Source organism: Amaranthus tricolor, chromosome 13 (genome assembly GCF_026212465.1).
Source record: "Amaranthus tricolor cultivar Red isolate AtriRed21 chromosome 13, ASM2621246v1, whole genome shotgun sequence".
Lineage (NCBI taxonomy): Eukaryota > Viridiplantae > Streptophyta > Magnoliopsida > Caryophyllales > Amaranthaceae > Amaranthus > Amaranthus tricolor.
In genome coordinates, this window is record NC_080059.1 from 8,091,794 (window position 1) to 8,116,621 (window position 24,828).

General features: G+C 30.2%; 1 protein-coding gene across 50 annotated transcripts; it reads right to left on the reverse strand.

Annotated features, from left to right (window-relative positions):
- LOC130798714 (60S ribosomal protein L18a-like) lies at positions 1 to 24,828 on the reverse strand. 50 transcript variants are annotated; one of them, XM_057661816.1, is made up of 22 exons: positions 19,998 to 20,054; positions 19,278 to 19,420; positions 19,006 to 19,117; positions 18,852 to 18,915; positions 16,437 to 16,487; positions 15,739 to 15,880; positions 15,467 to 15,578; positions 15,313 to 15,376; positions 12,902 to 12,952; positions 12,204 to 12,346; positions 11,932 to 12,043; positions 11,778 to 11,841; positions 9,365 to 9,415; positions 8,667 to 8,808; positions 8,395 to 8,506; positions 8,241 to 8,304; positions 5,832 to 5,887; positions 4,841 to 4,938; positions 3,582 to 3,599; positions 3,425 to 3,488; positions 776 to 1,244; positions 1 to 88 (listed from the first exon to the last, which is right to left on the reverse strand). In XM_057661816.1, coding segments are annotated over exons 16-21 (381 nt in total). In that variant the 5' UTR covers positions 8,242 to 8,304; positions 8,395 to 8,506; positions 8,667 to 8,808; positions 9,365 to 9,415; positions 11,778 to 11,841; positions 11,932 to 12,043; positions 12,204 to 12,346; positions 12,902 to 12,952; positions 15,313 to 15,376; positions 15,467 to 15,578; positions 15,739 to 15,880; positions 16,437 to 16,487; positions 18,852 to 18,915; positions 19,006 to 19,117; positions 19,278 to 19,420; positions 19,998 to 20,054; the 3' UTR covers positions 1 to 88; positions 776 to 1,100. The 50 variants fall into 50 exon arrangements, 1 of the variants encoding a protein (XP_057517799.1); XR_009039150.1 differs by lacking the exons at positions 1 to 88; positions 776 to 1,244 and adding exons at positions 9,496 to 9,666; positions 24,813 to 24,828 and having other exon boundaries at positions 3,419 to 3,488; positions 3,582 to 4,938; positions 5,832 to 5,882; positions 8,667 to 8,728; positions 19,998 to 20,048; XR_009039145.1 differs by lacking the exons at positions 1 to 88; positions 776 to 1,244 and adding exons at positions 9,496 to 9,666; positions 24,813 to 24,828 and having other exon boundaries at positions 3,419 to 3,488; positions 3,582 to 4,938; positions 5,832 to 5,882; positions 8,667 to 8,731; positions 19,998 to 20,048.

The window sequence follows — 24,828 nt, forward strand, 5'->3', positions numbered from 1 at the left end:
CTGAATCAAAAGGTGATCCACATAGACCACCACAGTCTCCTCTAGGCAGGCCTCAACAAATCTCCTGAATGATCTTTCCTCAATATACCTGTACAAAGGAATATTCATTAGGAGTTCAATCAAATGAAATTTGGCTCAATACACTTAAACTTGATAAGACCAATGATAAGTCATTTTGGCTTGAAACAGTAACGCAGAGATGAACACCAATAGGAAGAAATAAAATAATAAAAATCAGTTGCCAAGGATATCAATTATGACTTTACGTTTCTTCAATCTCTAGCTATTTTATTGATTCAGTAAATCAATAAACTTTAGTTCCTCAGAAGGGATCAATTGCTAGTAATATCTAGGAGACTAGGACCGTACTGGGAATGATTTTTTCTTGGGAATTGTAAAAGTAATGTCATATGCAGCTTTCATCTCAAAAAATAAAATGAATTAAAATGGATTGTCCTAAGTTTTGAAGTAGGTAGAACATGCAATCAAGGACAAGTGATTTAAATTGCCTCAACCCTAGCCTCAACAGAGGATATTTGTTTTGGCATACAGCAAGAAGCTAATAGCTGTTTCCATATTTTCTTGTTCAAATTCTCATGCAAGAGGCAGTAGGTTAATTAATAGGTTTACTGTGTTCTGTGAATTTTCCGTACCACGCTTCTCTAAGCTCAAGGATAGATGAACCATGCTTCACACAAATTAATATTTGTTGAGCACAACGGTGTTGCAAATGAACACCAACAAAATTTACTAAAAACAAAAACTATGTACTGACATTTTTATTACGGTGAAGTAATCCCTGAATGTTCCAACCACGTCCTCTGTCACCTGCCCTTCGCTCCATTATAATATACAGAGTGAACCACAAATTCAGCACAAGATAAAATTTGTTATTTAATCACCTTATTAAAAATTATTAACTATAAGCATAGTTCATTAATCATAGTTATAACTCATAATTTACTAATTATTAGCTATCATCGTAATTATAATAAATGATCATTATTTATTAATCATAATCATAGTTTAACCTGGTAGAACACCTCAGTTGCATAATATATTGAGCAGCATGTAGTGAGGCAAAATCCAAGATCTAAATTTCAAAGCTCATTGTACATGTGCTCAACAGCACCATTCAAGGTTGTGTCTCGGTACTCCTTATACATGTTGTGGTAACCGGTTCTGCTTTGGTAACGAAGCCAGATACCGTAGTTCTTGATCACAGTTGGGTTCTTCTCATATATCTGAGATAGCAAATCAATAAATTAATTCAAACCATACAAAACTATTGTATTTGAATTGCATAAGATTTGATCACATCAGCAACTCCAAGAAGGTAAACACTTGATCACAATTCACAATTACAATGTTTGAAATTTCAGTTCCTGATGTGCAAAAAAAATCCTACTAAAAGCCAAAATTATCTTTAAATAGCTCGTCTTATATGAGACCGTCTCACCCAAAGGCGAAAGATAATAGGGGCGGGAAGGGGCTTTGCCCCCCTGAGATCTTGGAATGAATTTTTTTTTTATAATTTTTTATCCTAATATTTGTATTATTAACTAATGTATACTATACCTATAAAGCAATTCTAATACTTTCAGGATGATTTCATTCATTGTTTTTTAATATGACTACTGATTAGTTTTTGGTATTATTTTACTAATAATTAATATTTCTCTCATTATAATTGCAACATTTTACTTTTTATACGCATCAATATAATACACTATTTCAATCACTTTTACCTTGAGTTATGTACAATTAAAAATAATAAAAATTAACGATATGAAAATATGCTATTAGACGATTCAAATAAAATCCCACTTGATTATACTTGTTCTTACTTATTATCCGCAATATATTAAACAGGCTTGAATAAAGAAGACTGTCGAAAAAAAATTGCAAATAAATAGCTAGGAACTGAGGAAGTATTTATCTAAAGCCTTAATTTTTTAAAATTAATATTATTCACTTTTATGTGACATTCAAGAACAATTTAATGGGATGTTCGAAAAAATAGTTTAACTTCATGAAATTTTTTATTATATATTTAGGTATGAAAAGATAGTTGAAACAACTTGTTGTACATTGTAAATATCGGCCATTCCAAAAATTTTAGTCAAATTTCGCCACTGGTCTCACCATGTGACGGACTCATGTAAGTTTCTCCAATTGATCACTTCAAAATTATAAGCGATCACATTAACAAATTAAATGTACTTGAACCAGCCTAATAGAGATGGTCTCACTATAAAAATCTCATATTGAGACAGTCTCATATAAGAATTTGTGATAAAACTATCTTGATGCAATGTCTTTCAAGACATGAAACTAGAATAATATCAAACTATAGATAAGATACATAATTCAAAACTTGAGCTACCCAAACCAAAATCCAAAATCTCATTAAGAAAATAGAATGTCCTTCAACATAAGTATCTCATCACAAAACACAGCGAATAGGGAACATTAATTAAATTCCAGCACCTTCCAACACAGGGTATAAAACTAACACATGATCAAACCAATTCATGAGTGACTTCAACGGTATGTGCACAGAACACAGAAGAATGACAAGCATCCAGCAGACCAATTGCATTATTCAAAATTCATTATAACAAAGAAACTACAACCATTAAACATCAAAAGTGTAAAATGTAATGCAATCTTAATTTAGACAAGTCCTCACGATAAACTAAGAAAGCAACAAAAAAAAAGCTTCAACGCAATTAAACGAAATAAACAGTCCGTTTGATTGGTTGTGCTCAGTATCCAACAGTGGTAACAAAAATAAATTTTAGGGTAAATTTAAATGAAATGTGGTATATCGTTCTCATGGTAATAAAGCACACATCTTTAAACATAATTTTCTTCATAATTTACCATTACCACTTCATACAAGATTACCATAGGAATGAACTCCATAAAGGGAAAAAGATTAGAACAAATCGTAAACCTTGTCAAGTAATTTTCCTAGCTAAATTACATTAAATTATTATCAACATTCCCCAACATTCATTGCCAACAACCAAACACATCATCAAAAACAAAATAAAATTAAAACATAATGACAAACAATAATCTTTTTTGCCCATTAATCAGTAAACATCAACACAGTGTTGCCCTTCACAAAAAAAAAAAAAACAAAACAACGAGATAACATATTTGTAAGTCTCTAAATCCAAGTTTACCTAACATTTAAAGAGCACAAATTTAAGATAAAATTAAACCAATATAGCTACTATCAAAGAAGACAAAACTTTTATCACTGTAATCAAATAAGATAGCCAGTATTTAGAGTATCCATTTAAAGCTTTAATCTTGTATAATAGATTCACATCCTGGAACGCCTAGTGGAGATTTTCTCGCATATGAACAACAATAAATCAAGAAAATGAAAAAAAGAGATCGAATCCATTACTTCATTAATGGCCAGGATCTGACCATTGCTTTTCTTAACCTTTTTCAGCTTCCTTAAGAAATACCTGTAAAGATAACAATTGAAAATCTCCATTAAAAACTTCATTTCCAAATCAGGAAAAAAAAAAAAAAAAAAAAAAAAAAAAGGAAAAACTTACCAGAATTTGGATTTTGCAGACATATTGGGATGGTTCAATGAGGATTCATACAGGAAGCATGAATGAAGAACAAAGCAATGAGTCATATGCAAGCTATCACACAGATTCAGCAACAAAAGAGGAAGAACAGAAGCTCAAAGCAACAGTACAGCAGCCTCTGATCAAAGCTGGCAAACAGCTGACCTTGCAAGACTTGCCTAGTTCAACCAAGAGGGATTCAGAAGCCATGCAAGATGAAATTGGAATCTTGGTACTGGAAACTTTGCACCTTGGCCCAAGGAAATTATTATTCATCATTAAAAACCCATGGAAATCAATGGTGAAGATCAGCCAGTCAACAGCTAGCCCAGAACAGAACAGAGCACAACTGATGACTTCCACTGACCAGCTGACCTTGAGGACTTGTGCTAGGACGAGCCTAGACTCCTTGGGGAACTCTAAGGGTAGATTTGGAATCTTTACACTTAGATCTATCTACCATGATTCAAGGATACTATTACTAGCCATTGGAAGAACCCAAGAAGAGGGGATGAAGGTCACCCACTCACAGCTGGTGCAGAACAGTACAGAATTGATCTTATGACCAGGACACATTGTGAGACTTGGTTTGAGCGCATCGTCTGACCTACGGGACCACCAAGGGTAGAAATGGAATCTCTACACTAGAAACTTGCTTCCAAGACTCTTAGTGGCCATCATCTACCTTTGGAAGAGCACAATAAGTTGAGTGAAGGTTCGCCTGTTCGATAGTTGTCTGTCAGAATATCAGTTTTTAACTTAGCTTGTTTTTTTCATGTTTTTAATGTGCACGTGTTTGGCACGTGTCTTGTAATGACCGTTATTATTAGTTGGACGTGTCATAAGTCTTCTCATTGTAATTCCCTCGTCCCATATGTCTATAAATAGATGGCATTAGCTTTGTAATGAACAAGTTTGATGAATAAAAAAAAACAGAAAATTCACTAAGTGTGTTTTTCTTTCAATTGCTGTGCAATTGGGTTACTAAGGGCCAGTTTGCCCTTCATTGCTGTGCGTGTTCTTGTGTGTTCATCAAGACACCACTCCTCCCTATCCAAGAACACTGAAAACTCCATCGTAGATCGAAGGAGGAAGCCTAAGATTGCGTTGATTTGAAGCCTGGTAGTCCAGTTCATGTCAAAGCGTTCTGTGCATCAGTCTTGGAATATCCTTCATTTCGTATTAAATCCAATTCGGACGTAATTTCTTCAACCACCACGCGTACTTGGATCAATTTTGCACGAACTTCATTCGTTGCCCACAGCTTCATACGATAGATCTTTGGATGCTCATCTCTCTCAAAAGGAAGAGCCCTCCCAACAACTTGGTATTGATGGAACTGTTTCCGATTATTCACATACGTAAATCTCAGAAATTAGAGAAACTAAAATTGGAAATATACAAAATGTGAATAAATACAAATAATATCTAAATGATGAAAAGGGAGAAGAGAATTAGAATGTAATGAATAAGATAACATTAAGATAAGTGATGCATTGATTCTAACTCTGTATTGAACCATTTCCGATAAGAAGAATTACTCTCCCTCACTCACTCTCAAAGACTTAGCTGCTGGATTGGGGAAGAATGAAATTAGGGGTTTCGTTGCATTTATACATCACCACTTCGAAATAAAACAATTTTGAAACCCTAAGATGCTGGATCATGCAATGCCAAAAATTGAAATGAATAAGCAGAAAAATATAAATAGTTCAAATAATAGAAAAATTTTGAAATTTTTTTTCAAAATAAACACTTTTTTCCCAAACTTGTGGTTTGGCTTTGTTCGCTGTTACTAACAGCGAACAGAGATTCAATTTTTTTTTTTTTTGACTTTTCTTGACTTTTTCTTTAAAATAGCCATTGTAGTTTTGAAATCTAGCTGCTATAGCCTTCAAATGTAGCCGTTGAGTTAAGTTATATATAAATAGATCACCCTTCGATGTTGAATTATCGGCTTGGATGAAACTATGTACTAATGTGGCTTAATAACTTCGATTCATACATTAGAAACTATGTACAAATGTCAAAATATCGAAATCCTACAAATGTTTTATATACACAAATGTTCAATGTATTACAAAATATACTCAATATACAAAACAAATTAACTAAAAATAATCACATTAACTACATTACGCCATAATCACATCAACCACAACAAAAGACTAAGTTTATTGAACCATAATAAAAAAAAATGCACAAATAAGTAAAGATTAACTAATACATTACCTTAATCAGCTTAAATTGAGCTAAATGAGTAGTAATTTCACAAGTAATTTCCTGCACTTTAAACAAAAATTAAAGATTATATTAAACCCTAATTTTTGTATGAAAAAACAAAAAAAACAAAGAAATTTATACCTTAGACAACTGGAAGTATTTGCTAGACCACTTTAGTAGTGTTGGGTAGGAAGAGGGAGGGACTAATAGAAGGTTTGAAGGTGTTTTAATGGAGGAAAATGAGAGAGTATTTGTCGACTTTTACTTAGGGTTCAATTGAATTGGGGAAAATGAGGAAGAAAGGGTCACAAACTGACAGAGAACAAGAAAAAAAAAATCAACATAATAAGCTCACAAACTTTAATTCTTAAATCAATAATAATAAGTTTAATTTAGTAACATCCCATTACAAGACGTCAATTTTCCATTAATATTCTATCTTTGGATGAATACTAACTTCTTAGTGACATCATGTTTCAGTAATTAAACACCGATAATAAATAACACGTCGACTATAAAACCTTCCTTTGGGACGATTAAATAATCATATGTAATCCTTATAATTATCACATGTTTATCACAACCCCAAAAAATTCATGCAAGTATAATATTAGGGAACTTCTTTTGAGCCGATCGATAACAATATGATTTATATGAATTATCCTTTTATACTGTTAATAATTTAATTTTTCACAAAAGAGGTCACTTTGGCGACTTATTGTGTCAATCAAATTACCTCCAGTATATATAAAACCATACTATAATTATACTTAAATTATTCTAAATATCCTATTTTACAATAACATTAGAATTATTGTAATACGAGAGCAATAAATAATTCATAATTCCAAAAAAAAAATGTGTTTGTCATAACTTAAAATAAATAGATTTCCTAAAATATCTCCATAAAAAGAGGGAATAATTAAACCATAAAACAAAAAAATAGGAACTTAATAATCTTAATCAAATTGTTGCAATAACCGAAACAATAAGTCAACATCAACACTTAAAAAAAACTGAATTTCCTAAAATTAGGAAACATGCAAAGAATAACAAAAAAAAAAGACTGATAACTTCTAGAAAAAAAAAACAAAATTGATTTCTTAATAAATATTAGCAAAAAAATAATGAAACCAAATTGCAAAATGTAATTCCAGAGCAACGTAAACTACTAAACTGCTATTCGAGGAGTCGTAGAACAATGGAACCTGCAAGGAAAGAAGCGCGCCTTCGCGCTACCAGAGAGCGCTTAGAAGGTTTGGAGTAGAGGCAGCAAGCGCTACAGGCGGAGCAAGAAGCCATAATTGTTCATTTAGTACTCAGTCGCCTGGAATACTAGAATAGAAGAGTCTTGTCGACTCTTTCTATCATATTTGAATAAGTGTTTGTAGACACATAAGTACTGTCTTTTAATGTATGGTCTTCTTTTTGATCTTTCTTGGTCTTTTAATCTATGCTAAGTGTCTTTCATTGGTTTTCTTCTTTGGTCTTTTAATCTATCAGATTTAAATGTCTGTAGACGCATAAGTTACTGTCTATTAATGTATGGTGTTCTTCATTGCTCCGCGCGCAGCGCTTGCTGCCTCTCCTCCAAACCTTCTAAGCGCTCTCTGGTAGCGCGAAGGCGCGCTTCTTTCCTTGCAGGTTCCATTGTTCTACGACTCCTCGAATAGCAGTTTAGTAGTTTACGTTGCTCTGGATTACATTTTGCAATTTGGTTTCATTATTTTTTTTCTAATATTTATTAAGAAATCAATTTTCTTTTTTTTTTCTGGAAGTTAACAGTCTTTTTTTTTCGGTTATTCTTTGCATGTTTCCTAATTTTAGAAAATTCAGTTTTTTTTAAGTGTTGATGTTGACTTATTGTTTCGGTTATTGCAACAATTTGATTAAGATTATTAAGTTCCGATTTTTTTGGTTTATGATTTAATTATTCCCTATTTTTATGGAGATATTTTAGGAAATCTATTTATTTTAAGTTATGACAAACACATTTTTTTTGGAATTATGAATTATTTATTGCTCTCGTATTACAATAATTCTAATGTTATTCTAAAATACGATATTCAGAATAATTTAAGTATAATTATAGTATGATTTTATATACACCAGAGGTAATTTGATTGACATAATAAGTCGTCAAAATGACCTCTTTTGTGAAAAATTAAATTATTAACAGTATAAAAGGATGATTCATATAAATTATATTATTATCGATCGCCTCAAAAGAAGGTCCCTAATATTATACTTAGCGTGAATTTTTTCGGCTAAAAAAATTCCGTTTCCAGTATTTAGAGTATCCATTTAAAGCTTTAATCTTGTATAATAGATTCACATCCTGGAACGCCTAATGGAGATTTTCTCGCATATGAACAACAATAAATCAAGAAAATGAAAAAAAGTGATCGAATCCATTACTTCATTAATGGCCAGGATCTGACCATTGCTTTTCTTAACCTTTTTCAGCTTCCTTAAGAAATACCTGTAAAGATAACAATTGAAAATCTCCATTAAAAACTTCATTTCCAAATCAGGAAAAAGAAAAAAAAAGAAAAAAAAAGGAAAAACTTACCAGAATTTGGATTTTGCACGAACTTCATTCGTCACAGCTTCATACGATAGATCTTTGGATGCTCATCTCTCTCAGAAGGAAGAGCCCTCCCAACAACTTGGTATTGATGGAACTGTTTCCGATTATTCACATACGTAAATCTCAGAAATTAGAGAAATTAAAATTGGAAATATACAAAATGTGAATAAATACAAATATTATCTAAATGATGAAAAGGGAGAAGAGAATTAGAATGTAATGAATAAGATAACTTTAAGATAAGTGATGCTTACTCTGTATTGAACCATTTCCGATGAGAAGAATTACTCTCCCTCACTCACTCTCAAAGACTTAGCTGCTGGATTGGGGAAGAATGAAATTAGGGGTTTCGTTGCATTTATCAACACCACTTCGGAATAAAACAATTTTGAAACCCTAAGATGTTGGATCATGCAATGCCAAAAATTGAAATGAATAAGCAAAAATATATAAATAATTCAAATAATAGAAAAATTTTGAAATTTTTTTTCAAAATAAACACTTTTTTCCCAAACTTGTGGTTTGGCTTTAGGTTCAATTTTTTTTTTTTGACTTTTCTTGACTTTTTTTAAAAAAATAGCCATTGTAGTTTTGAAATCTAGCTGCTATAGCCTTCAAATGTAGCCGTTGAGTTAAGTTATATATAAATAGATCACCCTTCGATGTTGAATTATCGGCTTGGATGAAACTATGTACTAATGTGGCTTAATAACTTCGATTCATATATTAGAAACTATGTACAAATGTCAAAATATCGAAATCCTACAAATGTTTTATATACACAAATGTTCAATGTATTACAAAATATACTCAATATACAAAACAAATTAACTAAAAATAATCGCATTAACTACATTATGCCATAATCACATCAACCACAACAAAAGACCAAGTTTATTGAACCATAATAAAAAAAAATGCACAAATAAGTAAAGATTAACTAATACATTACCTTAATCAGCTTAAATTGAGCTAAATGAGTAGTAATTTCACAAGTAATTTCCTGCACTTTAAACAAAAATTAAAGATTATATTAAACCCTAATTTTTGTATGAAAAAACAAAATAACAAAGAAATTTATACCTTAGACAACTGGAAGTATTTGCTAGACCACTTTAGTAGTGTTGGGTAGGAAGAGGGAGGGACTAATTGAAGGTTTGAAGGTGTTTTAATGGAGGTAAATGAGAGAGTATTTGTCGACTTTTACTTAGGGTTCAATTGAATTGGGGAAAATGAGGAAGAAAGGGTCACAAACTGACGGAGAACAAGAAAAAAAAAAAATCAACATAATAAGCTCACAAACTTTAATTCTTAAATCAATAATAATAAGTTTAATTTAGTAACATCCCATTACAAGACGTCAATTTTCCATTAATATTCTATCTTTGGATGAATACTAACTTCTTAGTGACATCATGTTTCAGTAATTAAACACCGATAATAAATAACACGTCGACTATAAAACCTTCCTTTGAGACGATTAAATAATCATATGTAATCCTTATAATTATCACATGTTTATCACAACCCCAAAAAATTCACGCAAGTATAATTTTAGGGACCTTCTTTTAAGCCAATCGATAATAATATGATTTATATGAATTATCCTTTTATACTGTTAATAATTTAATTTTTCACAAAAGAGGTCACTTTGGCGACTTATTGTGTCAATCAAATTACCTCCAGTATATATAAAACCATACTATAATTATACTTAAATTATTCTAAATATCCTATTTTACAATAACATTAGAATTATTGTAATACGAGAGCAATAAATAATTCATAATTCCAAAAAAAATGTGTTTGTCATAACTTAAAATAAATAGATTTCCTAAAATATCACAATAAAAAGAGGGAATAATTAAACCATAAACCAAAAAAATAGGAACTTAATAATCTTAATCAAATTGTTGCAATAACCGAAGCAATAAGTCAACATCAACACTTAAAAAAAAACTGAATTTCCTAAAATTAGGAAACATGCAAAGAATAACCGAAAAAAAAAGACTGATAACTTCCAGAAAAAAAAAAAAAAATTGATTTCTTAATAAATATTAGAAAAAAAATAATGAAACCAAATTGCAAAATGTAATTCCAGAGCAACGTAAACTACTAAACTGCTATTCGAGGAGTCGTAGAACAATGGAACCTGCAAGGAAAGAAGCGCGCCTTCGCGCTACCAGAGAGCGCTTAAAAGGTTTCGAGGAGAGGCAGCAAGCGCTGCGGGCGGAGCAATGAAGAACACCATACATTAAAAGACAGTAACTTATGCGTCTACAGACATTTAAATCTCATAGATTAAAAGACCAAAGAAGAAAACCAATGAAAGACACTTAGCATAGATTAAAAGACCAAGAAAGATCAAAAAGAAGACCATACATTAAAAGACAGTACTTATGTGTCTACAAACACTTATTCAAATATGATAGAAAGAGTCGACAAGACTCTTCTATTCTAGTATTCCAGGCGACTGAGTACTAAACGAACAATTATGGCTTCTTGCTCCGCCCGCAGCGCTTGCTGCCTCTCCTTCAAACCTTCTAAGTGCTCTCTGGTAGCGCGAAGGCGCGCTTCTTTCCTTGCATGTTCCATTGTTCTACGACTCCTCGAATAGCAGTTTAGTAGTTTACGTTGCTCTGGAATTACATTTTGCAATTTGGTTTCATTATTTTTTTTCTAATATTTATTAAGAAATCAATTTTCTTTTTTTTTTTTCTGGAAGTTAACAGTCTTTTTTTTCGGTTATTCTTTCTATGTTTCCTAATTTTAGAAAATTCAGTTTTTTTTTAAGTGTTGATGTTGACTTATTGTTTCGGTTATTGCAACAATTTGATTAAGATTATTAAGTTCCGATTTTTTTGGTTTATGGTTTAATTATTCCCTCTTTTTATGGAGATATTTTAGGAAATCTATTTATTTTAAGTTATGACAAACACATTTTTTTTGGAATTATGAATTATTTATTGCTCTCGTATTACAATAATTCTAATGTTATTCTAAAATACGATATTCAGAATAATTTAAGTATAATTATAGTATGATTTTATATACACCAGAGGTAATTTGATTGACATAATAAGTCGTCAAAATGACCTCTTTTGTGAAAAATTAAATTATTAACAGTATAAAAGGATGATTCATATAAATTATATTATTATCGATCGCCTCAAAAGAAGGTCCCTAATATTATACTTAGCGTGAATTTTTTCGGCTAAAAAAATTCCGTTTCCAGTATTTAGAGTATCCATTTAAAGCTTTAATCTTGTATAATAGATTCACATACTGGAACGCCTAATGGAGATTTTCTCGCATATGAACAACAATAAATCAAGAAAATGAAAAAAAGTGATCGAATCCATTACTTCATTAATGGCCAGGATCTGACCATTGCTTTTCTTAACCTTTTTCAGCTTCCTTAAGAAATACCTGTAAAGATAACAATTGAAAATCTCCATTAAAAACTTCATTTCCAAATCAGGAAAAAGAAAAAAAAAGAAAAAAAAAGGAAAAACTTACCAGAATTTGGATTTTGCACGAACTTCATTCGTCACAGCTTCATACGATAGATCTTTGGATGCTCATCTCTCTCAGAAGGAAGAGCCCTCCCAACAACTTGGTATTGATGGAACTGTTTCCGATTATTCACATACGTAAATCTCAGAAATTAGAGAAATTAAAATTGGAAATATACAAAATGTGAATAAATACAAATATTATCTGAATGATGAAAAGGGAGAAGAGAATTAGAATGTAATGAATAAGATAACTTTAAGATAAGTGATGCTTACTCTGTATTGAACCATTTCCGATGAGAAGAATTACTCTCCCTCACTCACTCTCAAAGACTTAGCTGCTGGATTGGGGAAGAATGAAATTAGGGGTTTCGTTGCATTTATACATCACCACTTCGGAATAAAACAATTTTGAAACCCTAAGATGTTGGATCATGCAATGCCAAAAATTGAAATGAATAAGCAAAAATATATAAATAATTCAAATAATAGAAAAATTTTGAAAATTTTTTTCAAAATAAACACTTTTTTCCCAAACTTGTGGTTTGGCTTTAGGTTCAATTTTTTTTTTTTACTTTTCTTGACTTTTTTTAAAAAAATAGCCATTGTAGTTTTGAAATCTAGCTGCTATAGCCTTCAAATGTAGCCGTTGAGTTAAGTTATATATAAATAGATCACCCTTCGATGTTGAATTATCGGCTTGGATGAAACTATGTACTAATGTGGCTTAATAACTTCGATTCATACATTAGAAACTATGTACAAATGTCAAAATATCGAAATCCTACAAATGTTTTATATACACAAATGTTCAATGTATTACAAAATATACTCAATATACAAAACAAATTAACTAAAAATAATCGCATTAACTACATTATGCCATAATCACATCAACCACAACAAAAGACCAAGTTTATTGAACCATAATAAAAAAAAATGCACAAATAAGTAAAGATTAACTAATACATTACCTTAATCAGCTTAAATTGAGCTAAATGAGTAGTAATTTCACAAGTAATTTCCTGCACTTTAAACAAAAATTAAAGATTATATTAAACCCTAATTTTTGTATGAAAAAACAAAATAACAAAGAAATTTATACCTTAGACAACTGGAAGTATTTGCTAGACCACTTTAGTAGTGTTGGGTAGGAAGAGGGAGGGACTAATTGAAGGTTTGAAGGTGTTTTAATGGAGGTAAATGAGAGAGTATTTGTCGACTTTTACTTAGGGTTCAATTGAATTGGGGAAAATGAGGAAGAAAGGGTCACAAACTGACGGAGAACAAGAAAAAAAAAATCAACATAATAAGCTCACAAACTTTAATTCTTAAATCAATAATAATAAGTTTAATTTAGTAACATCCCATTACAAGACGTCAATTTTCCATTAATATTCTATCTTTGGATGAATACTAACTTCTTAGTGACATCATGTTTCAGTAATTAAACACCGATAATAAATAACACGTCGACTATAAAACCTTCCTTTGGGACGATTAAATAATCATATGTAATCCTTATAATTATCACATGTTTATCACAACCCCAAAAAATTCACGCAAGTATAATTTTAGGGACCTTCTTTTGAGCCGATCGATAATAATATGATTTATATGAATTATCCTTTTATACTGTTAATAATTTAATTTTTCACAAAAGAGGTCACTTTGGCGACTTATTGTGTCAATCAAATTACCTCCAGTATATATAAAACCATACTATAATTATACTTAAATTATTCTAAATATCCTATTTTACAATAACATTAGAATTATTGTAATACGAGAGCAATAAATAATTCATAATTCCAAAAAAAAATGTGTTTGTCATAACTTAAAATAAATAGATTTCCTAAAATATCACAATAAAAAGAGGGAATAATTAAACCATAAACCAAAAAAATAGGAACTTAATAATCTTAATCAAATTGTTGCAATAACCGAAGCAATAAGTCAACATCAACACTTAAAAAAAAACTGAATTTCCTAAAATTAGGAAACATGCAAAGAATAACCGAAAAAAAAAAAGACTGATAACTTCTAGAAAAAAAAAACAAAATTGATTTCTTAATAAATATTAGCAAAAAAATAATGAAACCAAATTGCAAAATGTAATTCCAGAGCAACGTAAACTACTAAACTGCTATTCGAGGAGTCGTAGAACAATGGAACCTGCAAGGAAAGAAGCGCGCCTTCGCGCTACCAGAGAGCGCTTAGAAGGTTTGGAGTAGAGGCAGCAAGCGCTGCGGGCGGAGCAAGAAGCCATAATTGTTCATTTAGTACTCAGTCGCCTGGAATACTAGAATAGAAGAGTCTTGTCGACTCTTTCTATCATATTTGAATAAGTGTTTGTAGACACATAAGTACTGTCTTTTAATGTATGGTCTTCTTTTTGATCTTTCTTGGTCTTTTAATCTATGCTAAGTGTCTTTCATTGGTTTTCTTCTTTGGTCTTTTAATCTATCAGATTTAAATGTCTGTAGACGCATAAGTTACTGTCTATTAATGTATGGTGTTCTTCATTGCTCCGCGCGCAGCGCTTGCTGCCTCTCCTCCAAACCTTCTAAGCGCTCTCTGGTAGCGCGAAGGCGCGCTTCTTTCCTTGCAGGTTCCATTGTTCTACGACTCCTCGAATAGCAGTTTAGTAGTTTACGTTGCTCTGGATTACATTTTGCAATTTGGTTTCATTATTTTTTTTCTAATATTTATTAAGAAATCAATTTTCTTTTTTTTTTCTGGAAGTTAACAGTCTTTTTTTTTCGGTTATTCTTTGCATGTTTCCTAATTTTAGAAAATTCAGTTTTTTTTAAGTGTTGATGTTGACTTATTGTTTCGGTTATTGCAACAATTTGATTAAGATTATTAAGTTCCGATTTTTTTGGTTTATGATTTAATTATTCCCTCTTTTTATGGAGATATTTTAGGAAATCTATTTATTTTAAGTTATGACAAACACATTTTTTTTGGAATTATGAATTATTTATTGCTCTCGTATTACAATAATTCTAATGTTATTCTAAAATACGATATTCAGAATAATTTAAGTATAATTATAGTATGATTTTATATACACCAGAGGTAATTTGATTGACATAATAAGTCGTCAAAATGACCTCTTTTGTGAAAAATTAAATTATTAACAGTATAAAAGGATGATTCATATAAATTATATTATTATCGATCGCCTCAAAAGAAGGTCCCTAATATTATACTTAGCGTGAATTTTTTCGGCTAAAAAAATTCCGTTTCCAGTATTTAGAGTATCCATTTAAAGCTTTAATCTTGTATAATAGATTCACATCCTGGAACGCCTAATGGAGATTTTCTCGCATATGAACAACAATAAATCAAGAAAATGAAAAAAAGTGATCGAATCCATTACTTCATTAATGGCCAGGATCTGACCATTGCTTTTCTTAACCTTTTTCAGCTTCCTTAAGAAATACCTGTAAAGATAACAATTGAAAATCTCCATTAAAAACTTCATTTCCAAATCAGGAAAAAGAAAAAAAAAGAAAAAAAAAGGAAAAACTTACCAGAATTTGGATTTTGCACGAACTTCATTCGTCACAGCTTCATACGATAGATCTTTGGATGCTCATCTCTCTCAGAAGGAAGAGCCCTCCCAACAACTTGGTATTGATGGAACTGTTTCCGATTATTCACATACGTAAATCTCAGAAATTAGAGAAATTAAAATTGGAAATATACAAAATGTGAATAAATACAAATATTATCTAAATGATGAAAAGGGAGAAGAGAATTAGAATGTAATGAATAAGATAACTTTAAGATAAGTGATGCTTACTCTGTATTGAACCATTTCCGATGAGAAGAATTACTCTCCCTCACTCACTCTCAAAGACTTAGCTGCTGGATTGGGGAAGAATGAAATTAGGGGTTTCGTTGCATTTATCAACACCACTTCGGAATAAAACAATTTTGAAACCCTAAGATGTTGGATCATGCAATGCCAAAAATTGAAATGAATAAGCAAAAATATATAAATAATTCAAATAATAGAAAAATTTTGAAATTTTTTTTCAAAATAAACACTTTTTTCCCAAACTTGTGGTTTGGCTTTAGGTTCAATTTTTTTTTTTTGACTTTTCTTGACTTTTTTTAAAAAAATAGCCATTGTAGTTTTGAAATCTAGCTGCTATAGCCTTCAAATGTAGCCGTTGAGTTAAGTTATATATAAATAGATCACCCTTCGATGTTGAATTATCGGCTTGGATGAAACTATGTACTAATGTGGCTTAATAACTTCGATTCATATATTAGAAACTATGTACAAATGTCAAAATATCGAAATCCTACAAATGTTTTATATACACAAATGTTCAATGTATTACAAAATATACTCAATATACAAAACAAATTAACTAAAAATAATCGCATTAACTACATTATGCCATAATCACATCAACCACAACAAAAGACCAAGTTTATTGAACCATAATAAAAAAAAATGCACAAATAAGTAAAGATTAACTAATACATTACCTTAATCAGCTTAAATTGAGCTAAATGAGTAGTAATTTCACAAGTAATTTCCTGCACTTTAAACAAAAATTAAAGATTATATTAAACCCTAATTTTTGTATGAAAAAACAAAATAACAAAGAAATTTATACCTTAGACAACTGGAAGTATTTGCTAGACCACTTTAGTAGTGTTGGGTAGGAAGAGGGAGGGACTAATTGAAGGTTTGAAGGTGTTTTAATGGAGGTAAATGAGAGAGTATTTGTCGACTTTTACTTAGGGTTCAATTGAATTGGGGAAAATGAGGAAGAAAGGGTCACAAACTGACGGAGAACAAGAAAAAAAAAAAATCAACATAATAAGCTCACAAACTTTAATTCTTAAATCAATAATAATAAGTTTAATTTAGTAACATCCCATTACAAGACGTCAATTTTCCATTAATATTCTATCTTTGGATGAATACTAACTTCTTAGTGACATCATGTTTCAGTAATTAAACACCGATAATAAATAACACGTCGACTATAAAACCTTCCTTTGAGACGATTAAATAATCATATGTAATCCTTATAATTATCACATGTTTATCACAACCCCAAAAAATTCACGCAAGTATAATTTTAGGGACCTTCTTTTGAGCCGATCGATAATAATATGATTTATATGAATTATCCTTTTATACTGTTAATAATTTAATTTTTCACAAAAGAGGTCACTTTGGCGACTTATTGTGTCAATCAAATTACCTCCAGTATATATAAAACCATACTATAATTATACTTAAATTATTCTAAATATCCTATTTTACAATAACATTAGAATTATTGTAATACGAGAGCAATAAATAATTCATAATTCCAAAAAAAATGTGTTTGTCATAACTTAAAATAAATAGATTTCCTAAAATATCACAATAAAAAGAGGGAATAATTAAACCATAAACCAAAAAAATAGAAACTTAATAATCTTAATCAAATTGTTGCAATAACCGAAGCAATAAGTCAACATCAACACTTAAAAAAAAACTGAATTTCCTAAAATTAGGAAACATGCAAAGAATAACCGAAAAAAAAAAAAGACTGATAACTTCCAGAAAAAAAAAAACAAAATTGATTTCTTAATAAATATTAGCAAAAAAATAATGAAACCAAATTGCAAAATGTAATTCCAGAGCAACGTAAACTACTAAACTGCTATTCGAGGAGTCGTAGAACAATGGAACCTGCAAGGAAAGAAGCGCGCCTTCGCGCTACCAGAGAGCGCTTAGAAGGTTTGGAGTAGAGGCAGCAAGCGCTGCGGGCGGAGCAAGAAGCCATAATTGTTCATTTAGTACTCAGTCGCCTGGAATACTAGAATAGAAGAGTCTTGTCGACTCTTTCTATCATATTTGAATAAGTGTTTGTAGACACATAAGTACTGTCTTTTAATGTATGGTCTTCTTTTTGATCTTTCTTGGTCTTTTAATCTATGCTAAGTGTCTTTCATTGGTTTTCTTCTTTGGTCTTTTAATCTATCAGATTTAAATGTCTGTAGACGCATAAGTTACTGTCTATTAATGTATGGTGTTCTTCATTGCTCCGCGCGCAGCGCTTGCTGCCTCTCCTCCAAACCTTCTAAGCGCTCTCTGGTAGCGCGAAGGCGCGCTTCTTTCCTTGCAGGTTCCATTGTTCTACGACTCCTCGAATAGCAGTTTAGTAGTTTACGTTGCTCTGGAATTACATTTTGCAATTTGGTTTCATTATTTTTTTTCTAATATTTATTAAGAAATCAATTTTCTTTTTTTTTTCTGGAAGTTAACAGTCTTTTTTTTTCGGTTATTCTTTGCATGTTTCCTAATTTTAGAAAATTCAGTTTTTTTTAAGTGTTGATGTTGACTTATTGTTTCGGTTATTGCAACAATTTGATTAAGATTATTAAGTTCCGATTTTTTTGGTTTATGGTTTAATTATTCCCTCTTTTTATGGAGATATTTTAGGAAATCTATTTATTTTAAGTTATGACAAACACATTTTTTTTGGAATTATGAATTATTTATTGCTCTCGTATTACAATAATTCTAATGTTATTCTAAAATACGATATTCAGAATAATTTAAGTATAATTATAGTATGATTTTATATATACCAGAGGTAATTTGATTGACATAATAAGTCGTCAAAATGACCTCTTTTGTGAAAAATTAAATTATTAACAGTATAAAAGGATGATTCATATAAATTATATTATTATCGATCGCCTCAAAAGAAGGTCCCTAATATTATACTTAGCGTGAATTTTTTCGGCTAAAAAAATTCCGTTTCCAGTATTTAGAGTATCCATTTAAAGCTTTAATCTTGTATAATAGATTCACATCCTGGAACGCCTAATGGAGATTTTCTCGCATATGAACAACAATAAATCAAGAAAATGAAAAAAAGTGATCGAATCCATTACTTCATTAATGGCCAGGATCTGACCATTGCTTTTCTTAACCTTTTTCAGCTTCCTTAAGAAATACCTGTAAAGATAACAATTGAAAATCTCCATTAAAAACTTCATTTCCAAATCAGGAAAAAGAAAAAAAAAGAAAAAAAAAGGAAAAACTTACCAGAATTTGGATTTTGCACGAACTTCATTCGTCACAGCTTCATACGATAGATCTTTGGATGCTCATCTCTCTCAGAAGGAAGAGCCCTCCCAACAACTTGGTATTGATGGAACTGTTTCCGATTATTCACATACGTAAATCTCAGAAATTAGAGAAATTAAAATTGGAAATATACAAAATGTGAATAAATACAAATATTATCTAAATGATGAAAAGGGAGAAGAGAATTAGAATGTAATGAATAAGATAACTTTAAGATAAGTGATGCTTACTCTGTATTGAACCATTTCCGATGAGAAGAATTACTCTCCCTCACTCACTCTCAAAGACTTAGCTGCTGGATTGGGGAAGAATGAAATTAGGGGTTTCGTTGCATTTATACATCACCACTTCGGAATAAAACAATTTTGAAACCCTAAGATGTTGGATCATGCAATGCCAAAAATTGAAATGAATAAGCAAAAACATATAAATAATTCAAATAATAGAAAAATTTTGAAATTTTTTTTCAAAATAAACACTTTTTTTCCCAAACTTGTGGTTTGGCTTTGTTCGCTGTTAGTAGAGGTTCAATTTTTTTTTTTTTTTTTTGACTTTTCTTGACTTTTTTTAAAAAAATAACCATTGTAGTTTTGAAATCTAGCTGCTATAGCCTTCAAATGTAGCCGTTGAGTTAAGTTATATATAAATAGATCACCCTTTGATGTTGAATTATCGGCTTGGATGAAACTATGTACTAATGTGGCTTAATAACTTCGATTCATACATTAGAAACTATGTACAAATGTCAAAATATCGAAATCCTACTAATGTTTTATATACACAAATGTTCAATGTATTACAAAATATACTCAATATACAAAACAAATTAACTAAAAATAATCACATTAACTACATTATGCCATAATCACATCAACCACAACAAAAGACTAAGTTTATTGAACCATAATAAAAAAAATGCACAAATAAGTAAAAATTAACTAATACATTACCTTAATCAGCTTAAATTGAGCTAAATGAGTAGTAATTTCACAAGTAATTTCCTGCACTTTAAACAAAAATTAAAGATTATATTAAATCCTAATTTTTGTATGAAAAAATAAAAAAACAAAGAAATTTATACCTTAGACAACTGGAAGTATTTGCTAGACCACTTTACTAGTGTTGGGTAGGAAGAGGAAGGGACTAATTGAAGGTTTGAAGGTGTTTTAATGGAGGAAAATGAGAGAGTATTTGTCGACTTTTACTTAGGGTTCAATTGAATTGGGGAAAATGAGGAAGAAGTATTTTAATTCGTCTTTGTTCGCTATTAGTAATAGCGAACAAAGCCAAACCACAGGTCCGGAAAAAAAGTGCTTACTTTGGGAATTTTTTTGAAAAGTTTTCTTGTAACGGTCCGGTTTAAGTGACCCGGAAATCCATATGAAAATACAAATTTCGGTTCACCTTTTTGGACTTCAGAGAAGACTTTTCTCTAGGACCGTCAACGTTTCGTCGATAAAGAAATATAGATAAAACAAAAACAGTACCAGCGTGAAAAATAATAGGTCAGTGGAAGTTCTAACGTACAACTTGAGAGCCTAAAGGCCTCTAAACCAACTAATTGAAGTAGCGGAAGCGAAAAGAAAAACTACTCTATCTCCTGGTACATAAATACAGAGTTTCATTTTACTCATAATCTAATACAAAAGATAATAGCATAGTCTTGATGATTACAGGTTCTAAGTCAAGACCTCACTCCAGATCTCACCTGCAATCAGCCTACTAGTCGTCGTAAGACAACAAACAGTAGGTTTCAAAGAAACAATTCAATACACGTCAGAGACTTTATACAAATATCAACCAGGTTGAAAAACAAGCAATGTGTTCATCCTAGCATGCATAGGCTCTAATACATTCATAATTCCGATAATTCCAACTTGTAATGTTGCCCGTCCTGTTCGGGTCGTTCAAGTATAATCATTCATTATTATATAATTTCTAACTTGAAACGTTGCCCGTCCTGTTCGGGTCGTTCAAGTATAAAATCAATCCATTTGGTGGAATACACTTGGGAGAGCTAATCCCAAGGCAACCTCCGACCTAAGACGTTGCCCGTCCTGTTCGGGTCGCCAAAGGCTAAAGTATGCATACCCCCATGGTGATCGTAATGATCCAAAACTGCCATGGGAACAATAATTATAATAATCCAAACCAATCGTTAACCCCTTTGGGTAACACAACCAAACGTCAACCCCTTTGGGTGCCAAGCACATAAATTCAATTTTCAATTATTTATTTCATATTATTTGAGGTGTCTAATCCTTATGTGATTCACAATGCCTCGATTAGAAATGAAACAACACTACTTGCACAACCACATAAACAGTATGGTCTAAGCGTGTACCTTTAAGCACTGCAACCAAACAACGTTTAAGCACGATAAGAATTTCGCCCTCTTATGAATCGAGGTCCTAAATAACACACACACAAAACGGTCACGTATTAGAACGTGTTTACACATTTAATCCACTCCATACTACTAAGATATTACTAAGACTTGATAATTTTAAATGTTTTCATCTAATTTCCAATGATTCCAAATTTAATTTCTGACCAGAAACTTTATTGGCCATTTCGGACAGTTTAGAAAATTCAAATGAAAAATCCGACTTCACCACTGCGTCCGGAATACATCAATTACCTTGGGTACATAATTTCATGATTTCTAACATCCAATTGCTATTTTTAATTATTTCAAGCGTTTAACGAGTTTTTTTAACGCATCGGATACACAAACCAATAACAGAACACGACTAACGTTTCCAGATCGGCACCTTTACCGGGACAGAACAACTGCTGCCCGAATATTTTTTTATTATTAATATTATTATTATTATTATTATTATTATTATTATTATTATTATTATTATTATTATTATTTTTATATATAAATTATTCAAATGATTTAACTTTTAAATCCCATGACCAAAATACATCGAACAAGATCACATTCACAAAATCTTTTAAGAAACTTAAAATTTCATAAATTATGATAATTAAATTAAATACTTAATTCTCTTGACAAACTAAAATTTTGTAGAGAATGGTAAAACCCAAATCACTCTTTTAAATCAAAACGTATATGTATAAACACAAATCCTTCAAACAAATCAAATTTTGCTAAAGGATTTATAATTTCTTGAATAACTACACTACTTGGTTTATACCATTTAAATTTCATCTAACAATTGAAATTTTGTTAGAGAAAAGTAAACCATAAAAATTATTTAAATATCAATATAACTTTAATTCTTAAATCTTATAACAAATTTAAATTTAATTAAAGAATATTGATCAAGAAGTTCTTTTCTTAATCCTTTTAACAAATTAAAGTTTATTAAAGGATTATTACAGAAAATTTTCATATATAAAAGAAAAATATTCAATCAAGTCATTGGATATCATCATACATAAAATATAATTCTTTTTAGAAATCTTTGTATATAAAATCTATAATTAACAATTCAATTAAACTTACCATTTGATCAAAAGATTGGATTGAAGAACACGAAATTTTTTTTTTCCTTTTGAATGTGCTGAATTCAAGGAGCAAAAAGGGAGAAAAAATTTCTGAATTTTTTTGTTTACTTGAAGTTTTGAAATGGTGAGGAAAATCAAAGAAGTTTAAGGATTAATAGGCACTTAAGATAATGGCCATAATTGTGCCATAATACACAATTATGAGAGGAGTTACAAGACTCCTCCCATGCCTCCACCAACTGGCCACCCCCTCAATTTCCCCTAATTATTATTATTATTATTTTTTTAAAAAAAATTAATTAATTAATTAAGTAATTATTATGATATTGTTAAAACAGAAAAGAAACGTTACGCGATGACATCGTACGTGATAAAACTCGTTACCGTTAAAATTTAATTACTTTATTCTTATAATTATATATGTAAAATAATATAATTTAATAATCTTATTTATTTTTATCTTATTATATTTTCTTTTTAAACCCGATAAATCATGGGGTGTTACATTTCTATCATTAGAATTTTTTTTATTTTTTTGCTTATTCCTTTCAAATTTTCAAAATAAGTTTGGGTTGATCCAATTGAAGTAGTCTCACGGAGAGACGGTCTCATAGAGAATTAATGTACTTTATTAGACTTTATTTGTAATTTATATTGATTACACTTTTTCAAAGATGGAACACATCTTGTGGTAAGATTACCTCATACTACAAGTTATGCGACACAATTCATGCTTTACCTAAGAGAAATGTATACTAAGTACGTGTTTTGTCCTTTTGATCCTTTTTCATTTTATTTATTACTCCTATTAATTTATTATATTATTCATTTTAAGAAATTTATTATTATTGTTTTTGTCACTGATACATATCGTCTTTTTTAGGTATATTGAGATCGAATATGAAAAGACATAAAGGAATATGCCAAGGGTAAAGTTGATCATATTCCTTTTTCTTCATCTTCTTTATCCGCCCCTTTAAATTCACGTCTACTTACATATTAAGAATAACATTACAAATTAAGAGTGATCGATGAATAGTATCAAAAAATCAAATGGAACAATAATATTGAATATGAGGCAGTATTAAAGAGAAATTGATGTTTTTTTAAGAATTACGTAGATATTTGGCTATAAACGAAGGGAGATAATGAATTATATGGATGAAATTAAAAGAGACTTAATATGTATGAATGTGATTAAAAGAGAATAATCAACGTTTGTCCTAAAATTAAATTAATACAAAATGAGATGTACAACCTTAAATGAGAGTGTTGTAGGGAGTACTTTAGAAATTGATCACTCCCCCTTTGTCCCACCAAATTTATCTCATAGAAAATTTGTGGGAAAATCAAGAAAAAGAAATAGCAGGAGAAATGTATAAATGAAATGAAAATATAAGTTAAATGTGTGGATGTGAATTAAAGAAATAATGTGAGTGATGACTAAAAATAAAAATGAAAAAAATATGGTGAGACAAAGTAAAAAGAAAAATAAGGCAAATTTAAAGAGATAGATAAAATACTAGGAGTATTTTTTTGAAGTAAAAAAATGATTACAACTCCCTTTTTTCCTATGAACTAACTTAAAGTATAAACAATGTGAAAAAAAGTGCGAGTAAAATTGGTAAAAGTATACAATAATGTTCTTCGAATAGATTATAATTTGCCCAAAGCTCCAAGCACTACATAATAAATAAATATAGTTCAACCTATCAAACTTAATAACTCGAATATGCGAGGATTCGCATTCTACTTAATAACAAAATGCAAATTAACAACAATGATAACTTACAAATGAGCACATCAAAGTTGTAACAGTGTTATAGTCTTGGGGAAATTTCTTCTATGATGGGGTCTAATAACTCTAACACCTATAATAAATGCAGAATCAAAAGTTGAAATTGACACATTAATATATTTATATTAAGCCTAAATTACACATTATTTATATTTATATATAATGTAGTTAAGTTATATATAAATAGATCACCCTTTGATGTTGAATTATCGGCTTGGATGAAACTATGTACTAATGTGGCTTAATAACTTCGATTCATACATTAGAAACTATGTACAAATGTCAAAATATCGAAATCCTACTAATGTTTTATATACACAAATGTTCAATGTATTACAAAATATACTCAATATACAAAACAAATTAACTAAAAATAATCACATTAACTACATTATGCCATAATCACATCAACCACAACAAAAGACTAAGTTTATTGAACCATAATAAAAAAAATGCACAAATAAGTAAAAATTAACTAATACATTACCTTAATCAGCTTAAAT

Coding starts and splice junctions, on each gene's coding strand:
- LOC130798714 (XM_057661816.1), bottom strand. Junction 4,939..5,831: donor CTCAATTTAAGCTGATTAAG/GTAATGTATTAG, acceptor AATCGGAAACAG/TTCCATCAATACCAAGTTGT. Junction 1,245..3,424: donor AGATCCTGGCCATTAATGAA/GTAATGGATTCG, acceptor TTGCTATCTCAG/ATATATGAGAAGAACCCAAC.